This window comes from Montipora capricornis, chromosome 11 (assembly GCF_036669925.1).
Source record: "Montipora capricornis isolate CH-2021 chromosome 11, ASM3666992v2, whole genome shotgun sequence".
In the NCBI taxonomy this organism is placed as follows: domain Eukaryota; kingdom Metazoa; phylum Cnidaria; class Anthozoa; order Scleractinia; family Acroporidae; genus Montipora; species Montipora capricornis.
Window position 1 is genome coordinate 21,886,772 of NC_090893.1, and position 22,500 is coordinate 21,909,271.

Sequence of the window (22,500 nt, forward strand, 5' to 3'; positions counted from 1 at the left end):
AAAATCTTGGTTGTAGTTCTTGTAGCTCTCCGAGTGGACCCTGTAGAGCAAAGAAAATCTAGGGTCTGTTCCTTGCATCTGCTGAGCTGCAAAGTCATATGCTTCCACGGCATTGAAGCAGTAGGCAGCATCTTGCACCATGTAACCACCATAGGATGTTGGGTCGAGAGTTCCCTTAACCATGTCTTGGAAAAACTTGGTTTTTAAGACAGCATTTCGGATTTCCACACTTGTGTTATCGTCGAACAACTCTTGGCAGAAGGAGCTCCCATTCCGTTGAGAGGGAGGTGGCAGATCTGCAGAGGTCTTGCCAAATTTACCCCTTCCTGGGACGTTCACGGTTTGTCTGGTTGTTGCTGAAAGGAATGCAAGACAAGTTTAAAACAATATGCGACGAAAGCGCAATGACTAAACGATTTTTCTTTTACCCGTTTGATAACAGTAACAGAGTGAACAAGGGGCCAACTTGAGCAAAGCAGGGGACCAAAATATAAAGTCACATCGGCAGCAAGCTTATTTACAAATACTGTTTTATTATTTTTATTCATTATTTTAATTATTTTCAAACCAGTTGAAATTTGGTTGGTAAATTTAATCGTGATAGTTGCATTTTTTGAAACGGCTAAAAAGTAGACTAAACGGATTTATTTCAAGATGATACTTAGCTTAGAGAAGCGATCAAATCATAAATTACGAACTGTGTGAATTATTAATGTAAAATCAAGGCAGGTTCCCTTCTTTCTGTACTGGATTGTTGAAAATGCTCAATTTTGCATAAATGCCATGGGCCATCCTGGTTGATCAAGCAATATTTGGAACTTCCCTAGACTTCACCAAAATTGAACTTGCTGCGGGAACCTTTGAAGCCTATTTCTGAAAACAGTACACCAGAAGGGTCTTTTTGACGTAACAGAAGAGAATTCGAATTTTCGGTCCTGTCGTCAAGTTCTCCATATTTGAAAGCAGTGGTTCTCAAGTTGGCTCTTAACGTCCTTACTTTCGATACTTTGGACAAGATCATTTAAATTATGTTTTGGTTGTTGTTGTGAATGACTTAAGCTTTATTGTGCTATATTTAATTTAGTTTGATTTCTTTCACTGATTATGAACTGATGATTGACATTCTTGATTAACACTTCAGTCATAGTTTAGGTGTTAGATCACGTTTTTCTATATCTTTTGTGTTCTTTTTATCCCGACACACGCGGTCAGCGAAAGGAAAGTTACCGTCAGTTCGGACAGATTTATAGTATTAAGATTGTCAACTTTGGAATAACCTGACGAGGATCTACCCTTCAGGCACATATTAAGTTTATTATTTTGTTATCATTTATTAGCCTTTTTTCTTTGTAATTTTGTGTCATTTTGTAATTTCAAAGCTCTAAGATTGTCTGTGCTACGCCTCAAATATGCTGGGAATGTCGATGTAAAATCTTTGTTTTAATCTTCATTTTGAGAATAAATCATTAATTAGGAAATCCTTGTGGTCGGTTAGTGTCTTCCGAATCGTTCTTACGAGTTGTCTTAACACCGAGCACCATGGAAGAGAACTGTATTAAGGGATTAAGGTGGCTTGATTTCTGAGAGCCCTGAATCCGTTTGACTCTCTCTCCTCCCTTTGCAAGATTTATCTGCATTGTGGCACATCTGGCTTGAAATGCAAGCAGCTAACCTGCTTGTCCCGCAGACTTAACAGAGTTCTGTTACAGTTTCCGTAAAGGTGCTTGTGGAGACAATCGTCCTCCCGTACTCACACTTTTGTAAAGTCACTTATCAAGCGCTGCAATTTTACGATTCCATGATCCGAAAAAAAAAAACAAAATATCTCCGATTGGTATTTGTTGTGTTATCCCAAAGATGGTGCAAGTTTTTTTTTTTTTTGTCAAATGTTGGAAGTTCTCCTGACAGCGCCATATTTGTAACATTTGAAAAATTCAAGTTTGCCGCGGAAAACCACCCAAATGTGCAAAGAAGGGATTGGACAAGAGTGAAATTGAGCAGCCAATCAAAAAAAAGAAAATTTTCCTACTTGACCAAATCTCGCATTCAGCTTCGCCCACAAGAGATCTGGGAACCAACCGACCGAAGCTTTGAGGCCGAGTGAAAGTGTGGATTAAACACTTATCGATGTAGTATTACTGAAGTCCAGATTAAAGTGTGAGCACTGCGTTGTCATTAAAAGTATACATTTCTCAAAGCAAAGCTAGACACTGGATTGACAACAGGATAAAAGAACTTCAATACAAGTATTCTGTGTGGCCATATAATATCATTACAATGAGCACTTTCTATTCAACCAAATATTCCTGAAAACTCAGTCCAGAAACAACTTTCGGAAATTAGTAGGTTCACAAAGATCTCAATCAGTTCACTCACTATGCGGGAATCTGTCATATCGTGATTGGCTGTTATTTCAGGGTAACGTCAGTTTCAATGCCATTATGCCGAAAAGGAAAAACGTAAAACGAGAGTTTGAAATCCGTTTTGCAAAACCATACGAAGACGAAAAAAGAAAAGCAAAATTCAACTCCGCTTTGGTGCTATAAAAAACGAAAAACGAATTAAGTGAATTCGAATTCCGTCGTTTCCTCCAAGTGAGGATAATTGAAAAACGAATTCCGTTTTCTATGGCAAAGAAAAAAGCCGGGTTTTGGAAATAGAATCTTTTATAGCGCGGAAGGAAACGGGAAAGGAAAATGAAATTTGAATTCCATTTTCCCATGCCATTGAAAATCGGTTGGCACTAAGGTACACTGATCAGTTCAATATGCTAATGAACAATTAACTAGACTGCACCGATAGGATCAGTTCCCCGCAAGGTGGATAGCCTTATTCTTTCACGCTGCACATGATATCCTTTGCAGTGTAAATGACACTGAAGCAGTCTTATGCCTATCCCAGGGTATGCTTGCTTCATTCAGAAGCTGCCTTGCATCTAGCTTTATAATACGCTGTATGTACCTAACCCAAATTAGAAGAGTATCTGCAGATAAACTTTTTTGTGCACACCTGCACTGCATGCCTTTGCAACAATAATAATCTATAGTGACATTTAGTATCATTGTACCTGCCATGCGGGATCGAGGACGTCTAGAGTGGGTTGCTATTCTTCTTTTCAGTCTTCTAACACTCTATAAGTTAAAGGAGATAACGAGACTGAACAAATGAAAAGAGTTGGAAGTTTGATAGTTTTCTATACCAGAGTCATAATCCGTCGGGGCGGACTTGGACAGGTGCTTTTAGTGGCTTGCTATGCTTTCCAGTATTGGGCAGAACACGGATCATTCGTCAGTAAGAACTATATCTGCTTTCGTGAAAGCTCAGTGTAATAGTATATGTCGTCTCTGACACCACAGCAGACACATGATTAACCGCTCGAGGAGTTGGCGTGGAATCAGTTGTTTGGTTGAATAGAGCGGTTTTCAATTGAGTGTCGAAAGCAATTCGCGAATTACTTTGCTTTTGCATTACTTCACTCGTTGATTGGTTCAAAGTTCTCGCGACATTTTTTCAATCAATCAGAAGTGAAACCAAAACCAATCGTGGCTTCCGCGTGCACATTTTCCCGCGCTTTGTGTCGGCTACGTGTAACTACTTCGATTTTTGATTGGTTTGCTGGATTTTCTCCGTCCTTTTTCATAGGCCAAAGTAATTACTTCGGTTTTGGTTTTACGACACTCATATGAAAACCGCTCTAATCCGCCAAGGGCTTCACAAACCACTATTACTGGTTTTAAAACTTCTTTGTATTAGTTTTATGATTGCTTCTCGGTGCGGTTGATAGCCGTTAGCAGTAACAAAAGTTAAGCACATTCTTCGACGCTTTCAATTAAAAGGAATAATTTAACTTTCAAGAACGTGTTTGGGATAAATGCAGAAGTTTTCATTTTTCTACGCATGATTAAAGAATTGATTCATGCTTTTAGCCGTGCGTATGTCCAGTTATACCCACAGCTGAAAGCATGAACCAATTCTTTTATAACATAGTGACAACAACTTGGGTACTAAAACATGTTTTATTTATGATTGATTAGAAAGTTCTTGCAATGCATAGTGAAGGAATACAAAGGATTCCATATCGCCTGGTTAAAAACACGCCGCAGTTGAGCGACAGTTTAACAAAAACGCGTCATCTGGTTTTTGAATTTGTCAACTGCAAACTTCGCCTCTTCGAATTAATAGCGAAAATGAAGCCAAACAAAGTCAAAATAGTCATAATATTCAAGTTTTAGTAAACATCTTAGATTGGTGGTAAAACTCAAAGACCCGAACTAGGGTTTGGATTGTTCAGAATGATGTTCACACTGCCGCGCGCAGTGCAATTACTTTGCATCAATAATGAAACTGTACACGTCATGTCATTTGACATCCGCGCCGTGCATAGTAACGAAATAGAAAAGATTTTCTCTATTTCTATCGAGTTTTAGTATATAAATCCACAGGGCGCGCGCTATGTTAAAAATTTCAACTCTCCTTTATTGTAAATAAGAGAAGCAATAGCCTGTTCTCTCGATAAAAGGAATATTTGTGACAATTCGCGTTAAAGTCAAATCATTAATAGCCTAGCCTTAATAACCGAAGAAAGATTAGAAGAGTCTCTGAAAATGTCGTTTTACTCGCTTCTTGTACTTCAGGACCAACGCTATCATAATTAGCCTAATTAGGTTCGTCGTAAGGTATGCCCGAACATTAGCATGCAAAGGAAACTGTACCAGTGCTGGTAACACGGCTACAGAATAAATTCTTACTAAACGAATACTTTATAGTCCTGACACAGAAGCTCAGGAGACTACAGACGACCTCCTAGGAATGGGTGTATTCCGAAACGCACAGAACACAAATACGTTCTAAACTTCGCATCACGCTTATCATGTTATTTTGGTGAAAGGACCAGATGGAATACACAACCACACTCGAGTAGATACCAAAATGAGACTTACCTTTGGTATGGCTCTCTCAGAGTTTGCGAGCAGACTGTTTGCGCGCTAATATATCTAAAGTTATGTGCATATCCAATAAAGCATTCTGTTGGTAATAATGGAGGCTTCAGCTATTGGACGAAAACTTAGTGTCGTCATAAACATTTTAAAAACAACACTGAAATAAAACTTTATTTTAAAGAATCACGAAAAAATGACTGAGGCAAGTGCCTCGGTTTGCCTCATACTGGCTACGGCCCTGCAACAAACTCAGGTTCAATGGGTAAAGACAAATGTTAAAAGAACTATGCTCTGTGGCTTTCTCCTTCAACAGTCTCTGTTGACTACCAGCTGCAAAGTAATGATGCAGCTACCCACCACCCACAATAGAGTGTGATCAACTGTTAGGTATGGAATTACACACATGCAAGGTATGACTTCCGTTTCTGTTTGAAACATTTCCTGTCAGTTTCATTATTTTTGTGTTATTCAAAATAGCAAAATATGAAAAAAAAGAAAGAAAAAAAAGAAAAGAAAAAGAAAAAATCAAGCTTGTCTGAAAATTTTCAAAACAAAGACCTTTAAGGCACGGCAATGTTTATCACAGAAAAGCATTCACATTATGTCCATTTCCCAGGTATCTTTGTCCAAAATGTTGTTAAACTGCTCAGTCACTTCAACAAAATTGACATAAGTGGAAGGGAGCTCTAAGACAGGTCCACATGTGTGTCCAATGAGCCTACAGCCCACACCGTCGAGTTTGGTGAAGGCCGCTTCTAATTTGCTGGTCGTCAAGATATCTGATGCAGTTGTTAATCTCAAGAACTGGATTAGCTTGGTATTGTCTAAGACTCTTACGTAACGCTGCAGAAAGTTGAAGGAATCTTGCTCTGCCTCTTCGTTTGGCTGTGGTGCTAATATTTCAAGCACTTTCTTCATTGTTGATTTTAATGTATCATAGAGGCCTTGAATCCCAGAGGTGCTCTGAAACTGTGGATACTGCCTCAGCTCTTGAACACTAGGCTGCTAGGTGGAAATCATAACACGAGGCTTCTGAATCAGTTCTTGATTAGCAATTTCTATCAGTAATTTCCTCATTCTCTGAACTGACTGCTGATATACAACTGAATCTCTCCAAAAACTGAAGCAGCTTGTCATTATCATCTGGGAGGCAATCTTTCTCTAGAGACTCTTTTACTAGGTCTTCTTCCACAAGTGACAAATACTTCATGAAGGATTCCAAAAAGACACTTTTAGGAACTTCAGCATCAAACAAGAAGTAGCAGATGAATGCTTTTGATAATGCACTTATCAATTGAAACCCCGACCCTCCCCCCTCCCCCACCCCGCGCCAAGGTGGGGATTTGACTTTTCATCATTACAAATCTTAGCAAACTCCCACCCTACTGGGGCTTATTGACTGGTAAAACCCCCACCCAGGTGGGGAAACCTTTTTAATTCCCTGACTGACTTTATTAATATTTTATTCGAATTTTCAACTTCTTTATTGACAAATTTACTAAAGCAAAAAGACAAATATGATAACAGACCAAGATATGGATGTGGTATATCGAGGATACCGGTATGCACCAGGGAGCCAAAGTACAGGATGGGCAGAACCACTCCCCAACCAAGTCCTCTTCTTCTTGAAGGCCAATACATTGAAATTGAAACCACTCAAACTTGCAGCTGGGGTTTTCACACACAATCATTTCAAAAACAAGTAGGAAACTTACCTTTCAAAGCCAGATAACTTCCAAGCATGTACATCCGAGCAATACCAGTGATCACGTGAAGAAATTACCGTGGGGAAACTAGACACAAGTCAAATCCCCACCTTGTTTCCCGACTCCCATGAGTATGCTAATTAATCAAATCCTGAGAAATCCCCCACCCCCACGGGCTAACCATGCCTTCAAATACCATAAAAAACCCCCACATTGCCCCACATAGGCCCGGGGTGGTGGGGGGGGGGGGGAATCGGGGTTTCAATTGATAAGTGCATAAGAACAAATGGAAAAATGACACTGACTAGTGTCCTTTGACAAGTATTCTGGCAGCTGCTTCCCATTCCTTGATAAAGTGATCATGTCTTATGAAAGGAACTCTTCCTCGTTCTCCAATCGTCATTGAGTTGGCAAATTGTTTCCAAAACAAAGAATACACCTCTCTCTCTACACCAACACCAACCCCTTCTTCTTTGTCTCGTCTGTCATTGATGACTGTGAATAATGATGACGAATTCATGATTCTCGTGTCTTTAAAATGCTCAATCATATCACTGCAAATTAGTGAACGGTGCACTGTTATTGATATTACACCACGGTCTTCTAACTCTGGAACAGGGCGCGCTGGTCCTGGATAGGAGTTTGCCTCTTCATGCAAAACACTACATCGAGTAACAGTATCTTGAGCGGATAGTTCTAGCCCACTTACCACTGTGTTGCTTGTCGAAGAATTTCCCTCTTCACATAACACACCCGATGTAGCAACACTGTCTTGCACAGTTTCACTAACAATGGCAGCTTGAAAATGGGCCACACGCAGCTCTCTCATATCATCAAGAGATAATAGAGAGGCTAAGTTCTCACCTTCCGTTTCTTCTTCTTCCAAATCCAATTCTTCGGCTGTAGCTGTTTTAGCACAATCATTCAATAGACTCTGCTGGTATTCGTGGTTTTGCTCACATCAAAGACATGTTTCACCATTCTTAAAGGAACAACCACACACTTTGCACACTTTCCTGTCACTATTAAACTGTGGAGGTAGGTCCTACAACTGTCGAGAATGCTATGGAAGACCATTCTTCAGATGTTGACAAGCTTTCTGCTACGGTAGCCTCACTGCTTTCGAATTCATGTCCTGAAAGATGTCGGGGCTGTGTGGGAAGGAAAAAATAGGTAGAGGAAGGGTAAAGACCATTTTTACTCATGGAAAAATCCACGAGTTTTGGTGGGGATCTTTATGCAAATTTCTCACCCCTGCGTACCGGAAGTTCGATCTAATTAGCCAATCAGGATGGATAATCACAACACAGCTGTGACTTCCTGTTCGCTACAGCAACTGTTCGCTACAAGGTTGTGCGCTGTCATTGCTGTTTGTGGCTTTCTTCGGAAGTGTTTAATCTGAGCACCTTCCGCTGCATTTAGAAGCAAGAAACTGAAGAATTAAAGAAACGGCGTTCTTCGAAGGTGAAGCAAAAGATTCAGAACAAGTACACATTGGTGCAATTAATTGTGCACCGCCTTTCACTCTCCAACGCGAAGACTTTAATACATGTCGATATGGAATCGACAGACACATGGTGAGAAGACTCGAGAAGACAGTCTCTGTCGATCCCCTAGGCTCACGAGGGATTAATAAATTCCATTTGGAAGGTGACTTCCATTTGGAGAGTGACATCGAAGCTAATGTATTTTCCGCTGGTATTCCAAGTAATTGGTTGCGGTCGTTTCATTTCACACCTGCCGCACCAACTATTGTGCATTCTGTTTTACATGTATGTCAGGATTGGCCAGTTATTAGTATTTATACCCTCTCTTGAGTACCATTCACGCTTGCGGTTCCATACAGTTTATTCATCTTTCTGCTTTGAGCCCATTTATTCGTGTGATGCCCAAAGACCAGAAACAGAGCGAAGGTTCGTCCGTTTCGGCTGAACTAGGCCAAACGTCTTCAGGTGACAGTGGAGGCAACTCAGCAGCCGTTGATCAAGTCTTTACCATGTTCAAAGATTTTCTTGAGAAAAAATTAGAAGACAAAGGAAAGCAAATTGAACAAAGAAGTAAGTTAGATGAAGAAGTTGTGCAGCTAAAGTTCAAAGGGAACCAGAAACAATTTGAGCTTAAGGCTGAACTAGATACCATTTTGGAAAGTATTGAAACCGAGAGTGAAAGCATCGAGCCAAATTTGTCGCAAATCAAGAAGCTTTCCCAAGAAGGCAGGCAACGTATTCGAAAGCTGCAGAAGCTGACAAAAATCGCTGATAAAAGCAAAGACGGCTGGCAGGTCGTAGCCGAGTACGAGTCAGACGAACTTGCATCCGGCTCCGAAGATGAAAAACGTCTTAAGAAGGCAAGGGAAGCTGCGAGTCGCAAGAGACGCCAAAAGGAACAACTCTCCAGCGATCTTGGAAAGAAACCAAGAATTGCTTTGGGCACTGATAATCAGCTTTTTCGTGGTGAGATAAAGAGCCTCCTCTTTACTTTGTATGTTCATATGTGTTTTGGATCCGCTTGCGCATCCTACCGGCCCAGGCCAGGCCCTGTTGCTCATGGAACGTGTACACATGCAGTACTGAGAAATCCTTCTATAGCACTGTTGCAGGCTCGATTTGCTCAGAAAGGATTGAAGACACTAGAATGTACCTCAGATGGTTCATGCTTCTTTTCTTCTGTTGCCCACCAGTTATACAATGATCATCCATCCTATCACATGAACGTGCATGCTGCTGGCGTCGAATATGTCAGAAACAACCGTCAAAAATTTATTGGACCCATTACAGAGCAATTGTGGGTGTGTTGTGACATTAACATACATGGTGTGATGCACATATTGTGCAAGCAGTTTCCGATGTATTAAATGTTGCAATACATATAAATGAATCCATTGAGGGGTGGGCACCAGTAACTGTTATCAGTCCTATAAGCGGACAACAGGGAACTACTGTTATTAACATTGGACATCTAGATGAAAGACACTATGTTTCAGCAGTTCAGTTAGATTATTATAATGACAGTATTTCAGGTTATAAAAACAGCAGTGTTACCAATGTCAACAATTATTCAGTGTCAGTAATAATTTCTACAAAGCAGTGGCAAAAAGAGCTTATATGAGAGAATCTATCAAACGGAAGAGACAAAATAAAGAGTTCAGGGAAAAGAAAAACAATGCAAAACACCAAAAAAGATCTGAAAATATTGAAGCAGCAAGGGAATATGAAAAGCAAACATTTCACAAGGGTAAAGTTTCCAATCCAGAACATATCAGAGAACTAAACAGAAAAGCACAGAACCATTTAAGGAAAGCTATGCAGAGCTCAAGGCTAAACCAAGCTGAAATTTGTCAAGGTCAAGACTCTATTAGATATTCCATGCCAAAAGTAATTCAGTCTTTTTGTGATAAGATAACACATGGCCCTGAATATATATGCACTTGCTGTGATCACTTATGGTTCAGACCATCTGTCTCTAAGGGCGCTTTCCTTTTGTCAGAACTGGCTGGCCAGACCCATCAGTTTGCAAAGAAAATGCAACAATTTGAAGGAACACTTGCATGATAACCCCTCGCATTCTTCCGAGGATTGTATATCATCTTCAAAGAGTGTTGATTTGAAGGCGGTGTAAAGTTAGTCCTTCCACGTGCCTGGTGTGGCCAGTCAGTTCTGTCAAATGCAAAGCGCCCTAAGTGTAACAGTGTCAAATATAGTGATAAATATTCGCAAGGTTTGTTGGAGGAATGTATAACTGGCACAAAACGTGTTGATATATACTGGATGGATCTGCTACTTGCCTAACCTGATAACATCAACAATATGACCTGGCAACAAAAATCAGACCTTATTCAAAATTACCCTGTCATCTGTACTAGGAACTTTGAACACGTGGTACAGCTCTTTATAGAGGATGTGTTAAAGAAGAAACTTGTGCCTATTGGAGAAATGGTAGACTTATTTTACAGGGTTGAATTTCAGCAAAGGGGATCACTGGAAACGTTGAAAATGTACAGGCGTATGTAAATCTAAATTCACAACTTGTAAATTACAATTTACATGTTTTGTAAAATACATTTTATGATTTAACATGTTTTTGTTTCGTAAATAAAATTTAAATGATACTTAAATCTCTTGTTGATTCTGTAAATTTATTTGGAAATTGGAATTTACAGGATCCTTTGGAAGAGTTTAACTTGAAAAAAAACATGTAAATAACATGGAAATATTTTAAAGAAATTTACAGAATATCTGTTGGTAAATTTCACGTAAATTGCTGGGACGAATCAAGGAATAAGTAACGAGCCGCACGCGCTCTTAGCAACGAAAAAACGGCTGGGGCCTGGGTCCAGCTGAGAAGCCGGAGTAAACTCTGTTTTCTCAGCTGGATGCCCAGTTCCTTGCAACATTTCATTCCCATTGTATTCCTTTAATCTATCATCGCAAATCGTTTGAGGCGTTAACTTACACGGTATCATGTCATCATCTGAGAGCGTTAAGTTGATAATTAAAGGAACGGTACAAAATAGTAAGATGTACCTTGCCGCCAGCCCTTAAAATAGCGATGCGAAAAAGCACTCTCCGTGTTCCAGTAACACAATTACAAAGGATTCTGACGATATATATTATATATGTCGGAAAAATCCAAGAGAATCAACGGTTCCACCGTTCCTGACAATTCAGAATATTTTTTAAGTGAAGAAAGACTCTCAGGCAAGGCGTCCTTTCCACGGGTTTTTCTCGATTAAAGGAAAATACGTTCAATTTGATGTGGATTATAAAACTTTAGAATAGGTCGGGAATGAACCCACTACAACGTGATCAAAGCGTCATTTATTAGCTGTAGTAGTATTTTAATTCAGTAAAACCCTCCCTTCTTGAATTGGAAGCGGGATTCCCGAATAAAATTTTCAACTTTGAATATTGTTGCTTTGGCTATACATTGGAGAAAAGCAAACAATTTTCATTTTGCTTGGAACGACTATGGCAAAATGTAATTGCAACTAAACGTTTTCCTTCTAGTGTACCCAACATGAGGTGAAATGACATATTAAGTATGATATGGGTTAATATTGCTGCTAAATTCACTTTAGAACTATTTTTGACCAACTGAAATGCATTTCTAAACTTTCAGAGACCTCTTGCATTGCTTTTTTTCGTCAGTCTTAATATATTTGCCTCTATGGATCTCTTGAATGGCAATTTGAACAACTTAATTTTGAAAATACAGCAGAAATCTTCGCATTTTCTGTTGAATGCGGACCCACGCGAAAACAGTATGTAACTATTTAGTCGGAGGAGAAAACCGTTTGGAAATTTATTGGTGTCATTTTTGCCCCATTTTTAAAATATTTCAACACATGAATTCAAACCAAGATGTTAATCCATTAGCCGGCCAAGCTCCAAAAACGAATTTCCACTCAAAACACTGTCACAGCAACCGAGACTCACGTTGACCTTGAAATTTCCTAAGATATTTCCCTGGTAGCACCGTTGACTCAAAGGAGAATCTCGCTGGCATAGAAATGCACTATGCAGTCAAAACATTTGTCGGTTTTACTGGCCTGAAAAAGAGAATTTTTTATCGAGGGAGATCTGATTTTAATATACCCGATGGCAGCCCTATTGAAGTCACATGGCAAGGCGTCGACCAATCAGACATTTGTCGCCAGTGAAAGCGTTTGTCACCTTGCTTTTTGCTTTTACGTTGGGCAAGGCCCCAAGAAGTCGAAGGACAGAAGCTTCGAGAAACCGCCTCAGTAATTGAAGTTAGAAGTTGACCAGTGAAGAACCAAACAATGAAAATCACTGGTTTTTAATAGATGGAAGAATTGGAGATAGTCAGCCAGCAAATCGAAAGTCATAAATATCTTACATTGAGCTAAATGCGTTAAGGACAGCATCATAAAGTGATCGTGTTTCCGAAGCTGTTGCTGAGCAGGAACTGACATATCGCTGGCTAAACCGAAGAGGAAATATGCGCACTAAGGTGAAATGTTCGAAGCAATCATTCAAGGTCCATTCATGTCACACTATTTCACCTTTGTAGAAAAGGGGAAAATCTAAACTGCAGGATATACCCAGCCACTTATTTGTATGGGAATTCAAGCGATGCCGCTACAACTTTAACAAAAACAAATTGGGATGTGCATTATAGAGAGCGACTGATCCAAAACAGTGAAAAAATGCCAGACGTTAAGTAGTACTACGTTTAAAGATGACGTGTTGTAATCAAAGGTGTCATGAAAAATGGTTTGAGCATTTACCTGGTGTTAGAGGAGGAGACGTCGTTATTTCTTTGATCTTTGAAATAAGATAACCTACCGGTCAGTACAAAATACAGACTACAGACTGCAGGTTCCAGATTGCAGATTGGGTTTAAAATGCAAGCTATTGTAGGTACAAAATGCAAACTGCAGACTGGGTCCAAAACTGACTAATGTTTTGACTGCATAGTGCGTTTCTATGCCTGCGAGATTCTCTTTTGAGTTAACGGTGCTACCAGGGAAATATCTTAGGAAATTTCAAAGTCAACGCGAGTCGACTCGGTTGCTGTGACAGTGTTTTGAGTGGAAATTCGTTCGTGGAGCTTGGCCGGCTAATGGATTAACATCTTGGTTTGAATTCATGTGTTGAAAATATTTTTAAAATGGAGCAAAAAGCACATCAATAAATTTCCAAACGGTTTTCTCTTCCAACTAAGGCCCCGTTCACACGTATCTGGATATTTTTGAATCCGTAACTTTTTATTCCCAGATTCAAAAACAATTCCATCCACACGTAGCGTATTCAAATCGAATTTGCCCGTCCACACGAATCCGAAACGTATCCGGATGCTCATGTTCATAAAGCTCTGGATAGATGTAGGTCTACATGACGTCTATTCGGCGATAGATGTAGATTTCGCAAGAGAATGTGAAAAGACGGAGCGGCCGCACCCTCCTAGCGAATTTGGATCCCGGGTGACTAGATCCCCTAACGGATTTAGTCCCCCTTCGCGGATTTGGACCCTTCCATATTACACTTGCATGATAACCCCTCGCATTCTTCCGGAGGATTGTGTATAATCCTCAAAGAGTGTTAATTTGAAGGCGGTCTAAAGTTAGTCCTTCCAAATGCCTCGTGTGGCCGGTCAGTTCTGTCAAATGCAAAGCACCCTAAGTGTAACAGTATCAAATATGGTGATAAATATTCGCAAGGTTTGTTGGAGGAATGTATAACTGGCACAAAAAGTGTTAATAAATACGGAATGGATGTACCTTGACGCCAGCCCTTAAAATAGCGATGAGAAAAAGCGCTCTCCGTGTTCAGTAACAAAATTACAAAGGCTTCTGACGATATATTTTATATATGTCGGGAAAATCCAAGAGAATCAACGGTTCCACCGTTTCCTCACAATTCAGACCATTTTTTAAGTGAAGAAAGACTTTCAGGCAAGGCGTCCTTTCCACGGATTTTTCTCGATTAAAGGAAAATACGTTCAATTTGATGTGGATTATAAAACTTTAGAATAGGTCGGGAATGAACCCACTACAACGTGATCAAAGCGTCATTTATAGCTGTAGTAGTATTTTAATTCAGTAAAACCCTCCCTTCTTGAATTGGAAGCGGGATTCCCGAATAAAATTTTCAACTTTGAATATTGTTGCTTTGGCTATACATTGGAGAAAAGCAAACAATTTTCATTTTGCTTGGAACGACTATGGCAAAATGTAATTGCAACTAAAAGGTTTCCTTCTAGTGTACCCAATATGAGGTGAAATGACATGTTAAGTATGATATGGGTTAATATTGCTGCTAAATTCACCTTAGAACTATTTTTGAACAACTGAAATACATTTCTAAACTTTCAGAGACCTCTTGCATTTCTTTTTTTCGTCAGTCTTAATATATTTGCCTCTATGGATCTCTTGAATGGCAATTTGAACAACTTAATTTTGAAAACAGCAGAAATCTTCGCATTTTCTGTTGGATGCGGACCCACGCGAAAACAGTATGTAACTATTTAGTCGGAAGAGAAAACCGTTTGGAAATTTATTGGTGTCATTTTTGCCCCATTTTTAAAATATTTCAACACATGAATTCAAACCAAGATGTTAATCCATTAGCCGGCCAAGCTCCAAAAACGAGTTTCCACTCAAAACACTGTCACAGCAACCGAGATTCACGTTGACCTTGAAATTTCCTAAGATATTTCCCTGGTAGCACCGTTGACTCAAAGGAGAATCTCGCTGGCATAGAAATGCACTATGCAGTCAAAACATTTGTCGGTTTTACTGGCCTGAAAAAGAGAATTTTTTATCGAGGGAGATTTGATTTTAATATACCCGATGGCAGCCCTATTGAAGTCACATGGCAAGGAGTCGACCAATCAGACATTTGTCGCCAGTGAAAGCGTGTGTCACCTTGCTTTTTGCTTTTACGTTGGGTAAGGCCCCAAGAAGTCGAAGGACAGAAGCTTTGAGAAACCGCCTCAGTAATTGAAGTTAGAAGTTGACCAGTGAAGAACCAAACAATGAAAATCACTGGTTTTTAATAGCTGGAAGAATTGGAGATAGTCAGCCAGCAAATCGAAAGTCATAAATATCTTACATTGAGCTAAATGCGTTAAGGACAACATCATAAAGTTATCGTGTTTCCGAAGCTGTTGCTGAGCAGGAACTGACATATCGCTGGCTAAACCGAAGAGGAAATATGCGCACTAAGGTGAAATGTTCGAAGCAATCATTCAAGGTCCATTCATGTCACACCATTTCACCTTTGTAGAAAAGGGGAAAATCTAAACTGCAGGATATACCCAACCACTTATTTGTATGCGAATGGCGTTTATTGTCATATGCGTCGTAATTCAAGCGATGCCGCTACAACTTAAACAAAAAGAAATTGGGATGTGCATTTTAGAGAGCGACTGATCCAAAACAGTGAAAAAATGCCAGACGTTAAGTAGTACTACGTTTAAAGATTACGTGTTGTAATCAAAGGTGTCATGAAAAATGGTTTGAGCATTTACCTGGTGTTAGAGGAGGAGACGTCGTTATTTCTTTGATCTTTGAAATAAGATAACCTACCGGTCAGTATAAAATGCAGACTACAGACTGCAGGATTGGGTTTAAAATGCAAACTAGGTACAAAATGCAAACTGCAGACTGGGTCCAAAACTGACTAATGTTTTGACTGCATAGTGCGTTTCTATGCCAGCGAGATTCTCTTTTGAGTTAACGGTGCTACCAGGGAAATATCTTAGGAAATTTCAAGGTCAACGCGAATCTCGGTTGCTGTGACAGCGTTTTGAGTGGAAATTCGTTCGTGGAGCTTGGCCGGCTAATGAATTAACATCTTGGTTTGAATTCATGTGTTGAAAATATTTTTAAAATGGAGGTAAAAACACACCAATAAATTTCTAAAACGGTTTTCTCTTCCAACTAAGGCTCCGTCCACACGTATCCGGATATTTTTGAATCCGTACGTAAGTTTTTGTTTCCAGATTCAAAAATATTTCCATCCGCACGTAGCGTATTCAAATCGAATTTGCCCATCCACACGTATCCGAAACGTATTCCGATTCTCTCTAGTGCTCAGGACTCCTCAAGGAAACAGAGGTAACAGAGAATGCGCCATGAAGCCTTCGGCAGCCATCTTGAGAACTGATTTCAAGTTAAGGAACTGGGCTCGATCTTGTTATGTCAGGATTAAACTCTTCTTCTCTAAGCGGGCCTCAAACGGGTTCCCCAAGGAACCGGGTTTGGTAGGATTCGTTAAATGCCGCAATTTTAACCGATCGCTCTGAAATTTGGCGTGTTTACTGGGGAGATATGGTGCCAGTTTCCCTGAAAATCTCGGCTTTGTAGCTTTTATTACGCTTGCACAACGGGCATTCTACTTCAGGGGATTTGTGGCCATCCGGTAGCCATGCGAAGAGGAAATTTTCAACCGATCGCGGAGCGGTTTTACTAAAGTTTTTCAGGCAAAATTTACACTACAGGCTTCGAAAAGGATAAAGAAAAGGTTTTGTGGTTCATTGGATGGAATTTCAAGCGTCAAAATCGCTGAAAAGGTAAAATTATTTTCTTAGCGATACAATTGCATGTCTTGAGCGCTTGTTCCTTTGATCTCACAGAATTGTGCTTTCCCTCAAAATATTCGCTTGTATTCGCTTTCGCTCGAACATATTTACCTTTGTTACATGTCCAGTGAATAGTTTTATCCTCTGGGATGAATTTTCCGTCGAAAAATCGGTTATTTGGGTGGTTTTTGGCAAACAGAGGTTAATTATTCGTAATGCGACCGTTTCCGTTGCCGTTCGCAACGGGTCGCAAATTTGACACTTTTATCGCATTATCACATTACGCATTGATCGCTAATCCGATTATTCCTAAAAATCCAAAAATATTCGTGCCTCATCAGTTTTCGGTCGAATTTTGGTCCAAGAAAGCTGATCAAATGAGGAACATTGTTGGCGGTCATTAAAAAATTCGTAATTGACGTTGAAATGACCAAATTTTGTGAAGTAACTGATTTTAATGTTATTTTTCTTTCAACTTTCTCTTTATAAAATGTTGTAGTTCTATGTAAAGAAGTTATATGTTTTTGGAAAGCTTATTTTCGTAGCTTTAAAATGATGTATTTCTTTCCCCCTAACTGAAAACACTTTTTGAGAAAAAAAACATTTTGTTGTGATGACTGACTTTGTGCGGCCATATTTGCAAAGTACCCTAGAGAAGAAGAGTTTAAAAAAATCCGGATTTATAATTGATACACTGCCTAAATATGATCATAAAGCTCACGATAGATGTAGGTCTACATGACGTCTATTCGGCGATAGATGTAGATTTCGCAAAAGAAAGTGAAACGACGGACCGGCGCCACCCTCCTAGCGAATTTGGACCCTGGGTTACTGAATCCCCTAACGGATTTAGTCCCCCGTCGCGGATTTCTACCCTTCTATATTACACTTGCATGATAACCCCTCGCATTCTTCCGGAGGATTGTGTATCATCCTCGAAGAGTGTTGATTTGAAGGCGGCAGGGCTGTAGCCAGAAAAAAAGTATGACTGAGGCAATGTCCATGGTTAAATTCTCTACGTAGGTATTCTAGGTGTTAATGATAAGTACATTTTAAAGACAACAGTGGAAATCATCCTTTATTTTAAAGAATCACAAAAAAATGACTAAGGCAAGTGCCTCGGTTTACCTCATACTGGCTACGGCCCTGGGCGGTGTAAAGTTGGCCTTCTAAATGCGTGGTTTGGCCGGTCAGTTCTGTCAAATGGAAAGCGCCCTAAGTGTAACAGTATCAAATATAGTGATAAATATTCGAAAAGTTTGTTGAAGGAATGTATAACTGGCACAAAAAGTGTTAATAAATACTGAATGGATCTGCTCTACTTGCCTAACCTGATGACACCAACAATATGACCTGGCAACAAAAATCGACCTTATTCAAAATTACCCTGTCATCTGTCCTACGACCTTTGAACACATGGTACAGCTCTTTATAGAGAATGTGTTAAAGAGTAATCTTATGCCTATTGGAGAAATGGTAGACTTACTTTACAGTGTTGAATTGCAGCAAAGGGGATCATGATCACCTTACATTCTCTGCATTATTTTGGGTATCGAGTTGCATATGAGAGCCCCCCGTGCTGTTACACAATTATACAGCTGTTATATGACACTGACTAATGCATAAAGAAAACTTCAGCCTGCCAATTTTAAATTTTAAACATATCCACGAGAAACTACAGTGGCACTTTGATTCTTCAGGTAATTCACAGTTCCTTTATCGGGAAAATCGAAAATTGCCACTCCCCTTGCGTTACAGATGCACAAGTTCATTTCTCGCATACGACCAGCAAAATTATTCTCGCTATCAAGGGAAGAACAATGCATGCGCCTTCTCGGTTAGGGTTTCCAACTTAAGTGGTTCTTCATCAGTATATGGAATGAAGCGATTTCCACCACCGTTCTTTCGTCGAACAGTAATAAATTCTTTTTTCCTTTCCTCATAATGACACCACCTCACCTGACAATTTTGCGTTTTTTATTTGCGCTGTTGCTACCGTGATTCCTGGCACGATTCGGTAGCCCCGATATATAGGCGATTCACTGTTCGCGATGAAATTGTTGGTCCGGTAATTGTGATAAAATCTGTCGGCCAACTGTCGGTCGACTGTCGGCCTACAGATTACCGACAGGTTAGCAACAGGCTACCGACAGCTAACCGACAGCTAACCGACAGTTTCCCAAAGAAGAAACACGTAGTATTAGAAACATGACCCAGAAACGATAACTTTACGTACAAATCGGCCCCTTTAGGAGCCACTAAATAAAAGAAAGTCTTGAACGAACATTAGGGCCGTTTATACGAGAGAAAATAAGCCGCGGCTTACTCTGGCCGCGGCGTACATAATACGCGAAAGGCACTATTTATACGAGTATAAACTCCAAGGCCGGGATAAGCCACGGCTTGAGAAAACCGTGAACGTAGATTTTGTACCATTTATACGAGGTGTTCGCGTCTTGTGTAAGCCGCGGCCAGAGTAAACCGCGGCTTATTTTCTCTCGTATAAACGGCCCTAATGTTCGTTCAAGACTTTCTTTTATTTGGTGGCTCCTAAAGGGGCCGTTTGTTTTCAAACTAAGAAAACTTAGTTTGGTGGGCAGAACTCAGCAATGTCAGTGTAAGTTGTCGAAGGGATCTCCAGGGTAACATTTCCAGCGTCGCGCTCATGGCCTTCAACTTTCTCTTGATTTCGGACTCAATACTCCAAGAACATGCACTGAGAGAAGACTTCTTCAGGCGTAAAAGGTGATCGCAGATCTGAAGGCAGATGTCCAGTCACTCCGTAGCCGTAACGATCACCAGGAACCTGACCACCAGAAGCAAACACCAAAGCAACAGCAACAGTCAGAGACAGACAGACAGGCTATCCAGTATCCACAGTCGGCACGAGAAGGTCCTTCAGGTCATTCACTGTCGTAGCCGAGTCTGACGATTCCACTTCTGAAGAAGCCACTCTTTCTGACACAATGGAAGCTGAACGTCTCATTTCTTCGCGCACAGTTTGCCGAAAAATGGCATCCATCACAAAATGGTACGTCGAATTGGCCGTCTTGAAGACAACATGCACAACACATGAGTATGGCAGTAGACAGGGGCACCACTAAACATAGCATTGTTAAACGTATTTTAGTATTTAGACGGTAGATATAGGCATATTTTTATCCCCCAAAAATTTTTCATCTGTTCGGATTTCCTAGCTGAAAGTCTAGAAATCCAAAAATTATAGGCATCAAAACTTACCTTTTCGAAAATTTGAGCCAGAAAAAAGGTTCCCGAAAATTCTAGGTCACCTTTTAGAGTAAAAATCCATTTAAAATGGGCAATTATACCAATTTTTAGATGTTCGAAAATCCTAGGACAGGCAGGCAAGCAAGAAATTTTACAACAAATGCTCCGAAAATTCTAGATCTCAAATCGTCTTCCGAACAGATATTTTCCGAAAATTGACGTTGGGTGCCCCTGAGTAGAGAGAAAACTGATGACGACTCACAAAATTAAAATTATTGTTTGCTGCGATTCAAAGAATAGCAGCAAACTATTGTTTTCACGGTTTGCCTTAAATGATAGGAGTTGCTATGGTGTTTGTGTGTTGTTCATTGATGAAGTAGTTCGCTAAAGGTTGTTATGGTGGTGATCACGTCAGTCCTTGTTTAACGGCAGGATTTTGCGATGCGGGTCATTCTATGCTGACTGCGAGTGCGGAAATTATTATTCATCGACGTTTTGCGAATACCATAACACCTTACTTTCATTTATTTCCCTCGCTGCGAAATACTCTGCTTTCTAATTAGTTTCAACACTACAAGTGCCTTACCATTCGGTTAAGGATTTGAAAGTATAGGAAGAAATCGCGAGACAGCAATCATCGTTGATGGAGAAACTCTTATATAATATAAGTGTAATGGACAGCAAGCTGGACTCCATAAAACGAGAGTTCGAGAGCCGCGAGTTTCTGGGTCCGCTCACGAGGCACAAATGAGCCAAATTAAGCGTATGAAATTTACCGCGCCTCGGTCATTCGAGAAAAAGGGACACGAGCAACAGTTTCAACAATGAAACAAGACACACCGAAACAGCGAGGATCGAAATGCACCAATCACAGCTGCTGAAGACCAACCAATCACAGAGGAGTATCCTATTTAAAAGGTGACGCGTAACTAGTCGACCTCATCGCCTAATGAAGACTAGCGGTATGCAGTCGAAACGTCGCGATCTACATCACAAGTGACCACATCGTGAGACAAACGAGAATACTTTATTATTGTTGTACTTCACCACGATGAATAACAACAACCTTTTTTACGACATTATAGTGTCCTTATTCGCTGTTTTAAATTACTTGTAGTCTTTTTTATTGTAATTATCAATATTCAATTTTTGTACAATATTCAATTGTTTGCAAATAATCGTATAATTCAACTTTTAGTTGCACATCGGTTGTTGAGCACTCTGGCATGGCTTGGATGTACCACATGCATGGGACATTTGGGGTGGCTTTATAGCATAACCTCCATCCTAGACATCAGCACGCCATTGATAAGGCCCCGAAGGCCGAAACAGTACTGTCTGCAGTTAGATATAGCTCTTTGACATTACAAAGCTTTTGCTCTCATGTTCAAATTGAGCACTCTACTAGGATGAGTCATTGCCGCAAGCAATTGCGCATTCTCATTTGCTCGCTAGTTTGAGCACTCTGGCATGGTTTGGATGTACCACATGCGTGGGACATCTGGGGTGGCTTTATAGCTTAACCTCCATCGTGGGCATCAGCACTGCACTGATGAGGCCCAAAAGGCCGAAACAGTACTGTCTGCAGTTATTAATAAACTATCTATCTACTGTACTTGTGACCAATACAAAAGAACCTGTCCACAGTTAGCATCCTTCCGCAGAACAAATCACAAGTTAAAGAAAAATGCATTATCTGTAGTAAACAGATACTGATAAAAGACCTCAGACACCATGTTTTCATGTGTAAAACAAAGAAAGGCCTCCTTAGCTCTGAATCAGATGATGATAGCATGAGTGTTCCTGCCTTTACCTCGTGAAGAATTCCGGAAAGTAGCACCTCTGTGAAAGAAGGACAGCCTGCTGAGAATGTAAATGATGATGAGAGTTTAAGTGTGCCAACCTTTTCCCCAGGAAGAATCCCAGAGAGTACCATTTCACTGCAAGATAGTCAAGCAGATGATCAGCCCGAAAATTCATTTGCTTTAGAAAGCACTTCATTGTTCAGCAATGCCATTGCAGCTGTTCCAGTGGTTGACAATTTGTCTGTTGACGAAATTGAGGATAAAGTGGTATCCTGCTGTTTGACTGAGAACATCAGCAATCCAGTTGAAGTTCTGGGGTGTCTTAAAAAAATATCTGGCAACTGGGCAACCACTTGAACTGTCGGATGCCACAGAATGTAGCAGAGGGCAGACAAATTTCATCTTAGTTGACAGAAATAATTTACTACTACAGCCTTTGATGAATTAACATCTTCTGAGAATTATCGTGTCACATTGGAAGTTCAATTTTATGGTCAAAAGAACTACGTCGTTTTTAAGAACTTTATCTTGGCCATTAGGAGGCACAAGTCCATCAGATTTAAAGTGTTCAATTGATAAGCCTGAGAAAGGAAATTGCCTTTTAACGGCACAGGTGTGAGTGCCAATCACAGTTGTGATTCGTAATTAAGGCCTCTCTACTTTGTTTGCAGTTCACTGCTGTTCTTGACTGGCACTGATGAATTATTCCACAGAACATATCATGATGGTAAACCAGAGGATTTCCTGACTTCTACGTAGTTTCACGAAATATCT

The 22,500-nt window shown here is 40.1% G+C and overlaps 2 protein-coding genes across 2 annotated transcripts in view; both read right to left on the reverse strand.

Moving 5' to 3' along the window:
- The window catches only part of LOC138024440 (uncharacterized), an 11,071-nt gene extending 559 nt beyond the window's left edge, over positions 1-10,512 (reverse strand). The window contains exons 1-3 of the mRNA XM_068871646.1: positions 10,492-10,512; positions 3,068-3,131; positions 1-356 (exon numbers count right to left, since the gene is read on the reverse strand). The exon at positions 1-356 is cut by the window's left edge and continues 559 nt beyond it. Coding sequence (XP_068727747.1) covers positions 1-356; positions 3,068-3,074 — 363 coding nt within the window. The 5' untranslated portion in view covers positions 3,075-3,131; positions 10,492-10,512. The remainder of the gene's footprint in view (positions 357-3,067; positions 3,132-10,491) is intronic.
- LOC138024427 (uncharacterized) overlaps positions 1-22,500 on the reverse strand; it is a 308,112-nt gene that overhangs the window by 213,274 nt on the left and 72,338 nt on the right. The window lies entirely within an intron of this gene.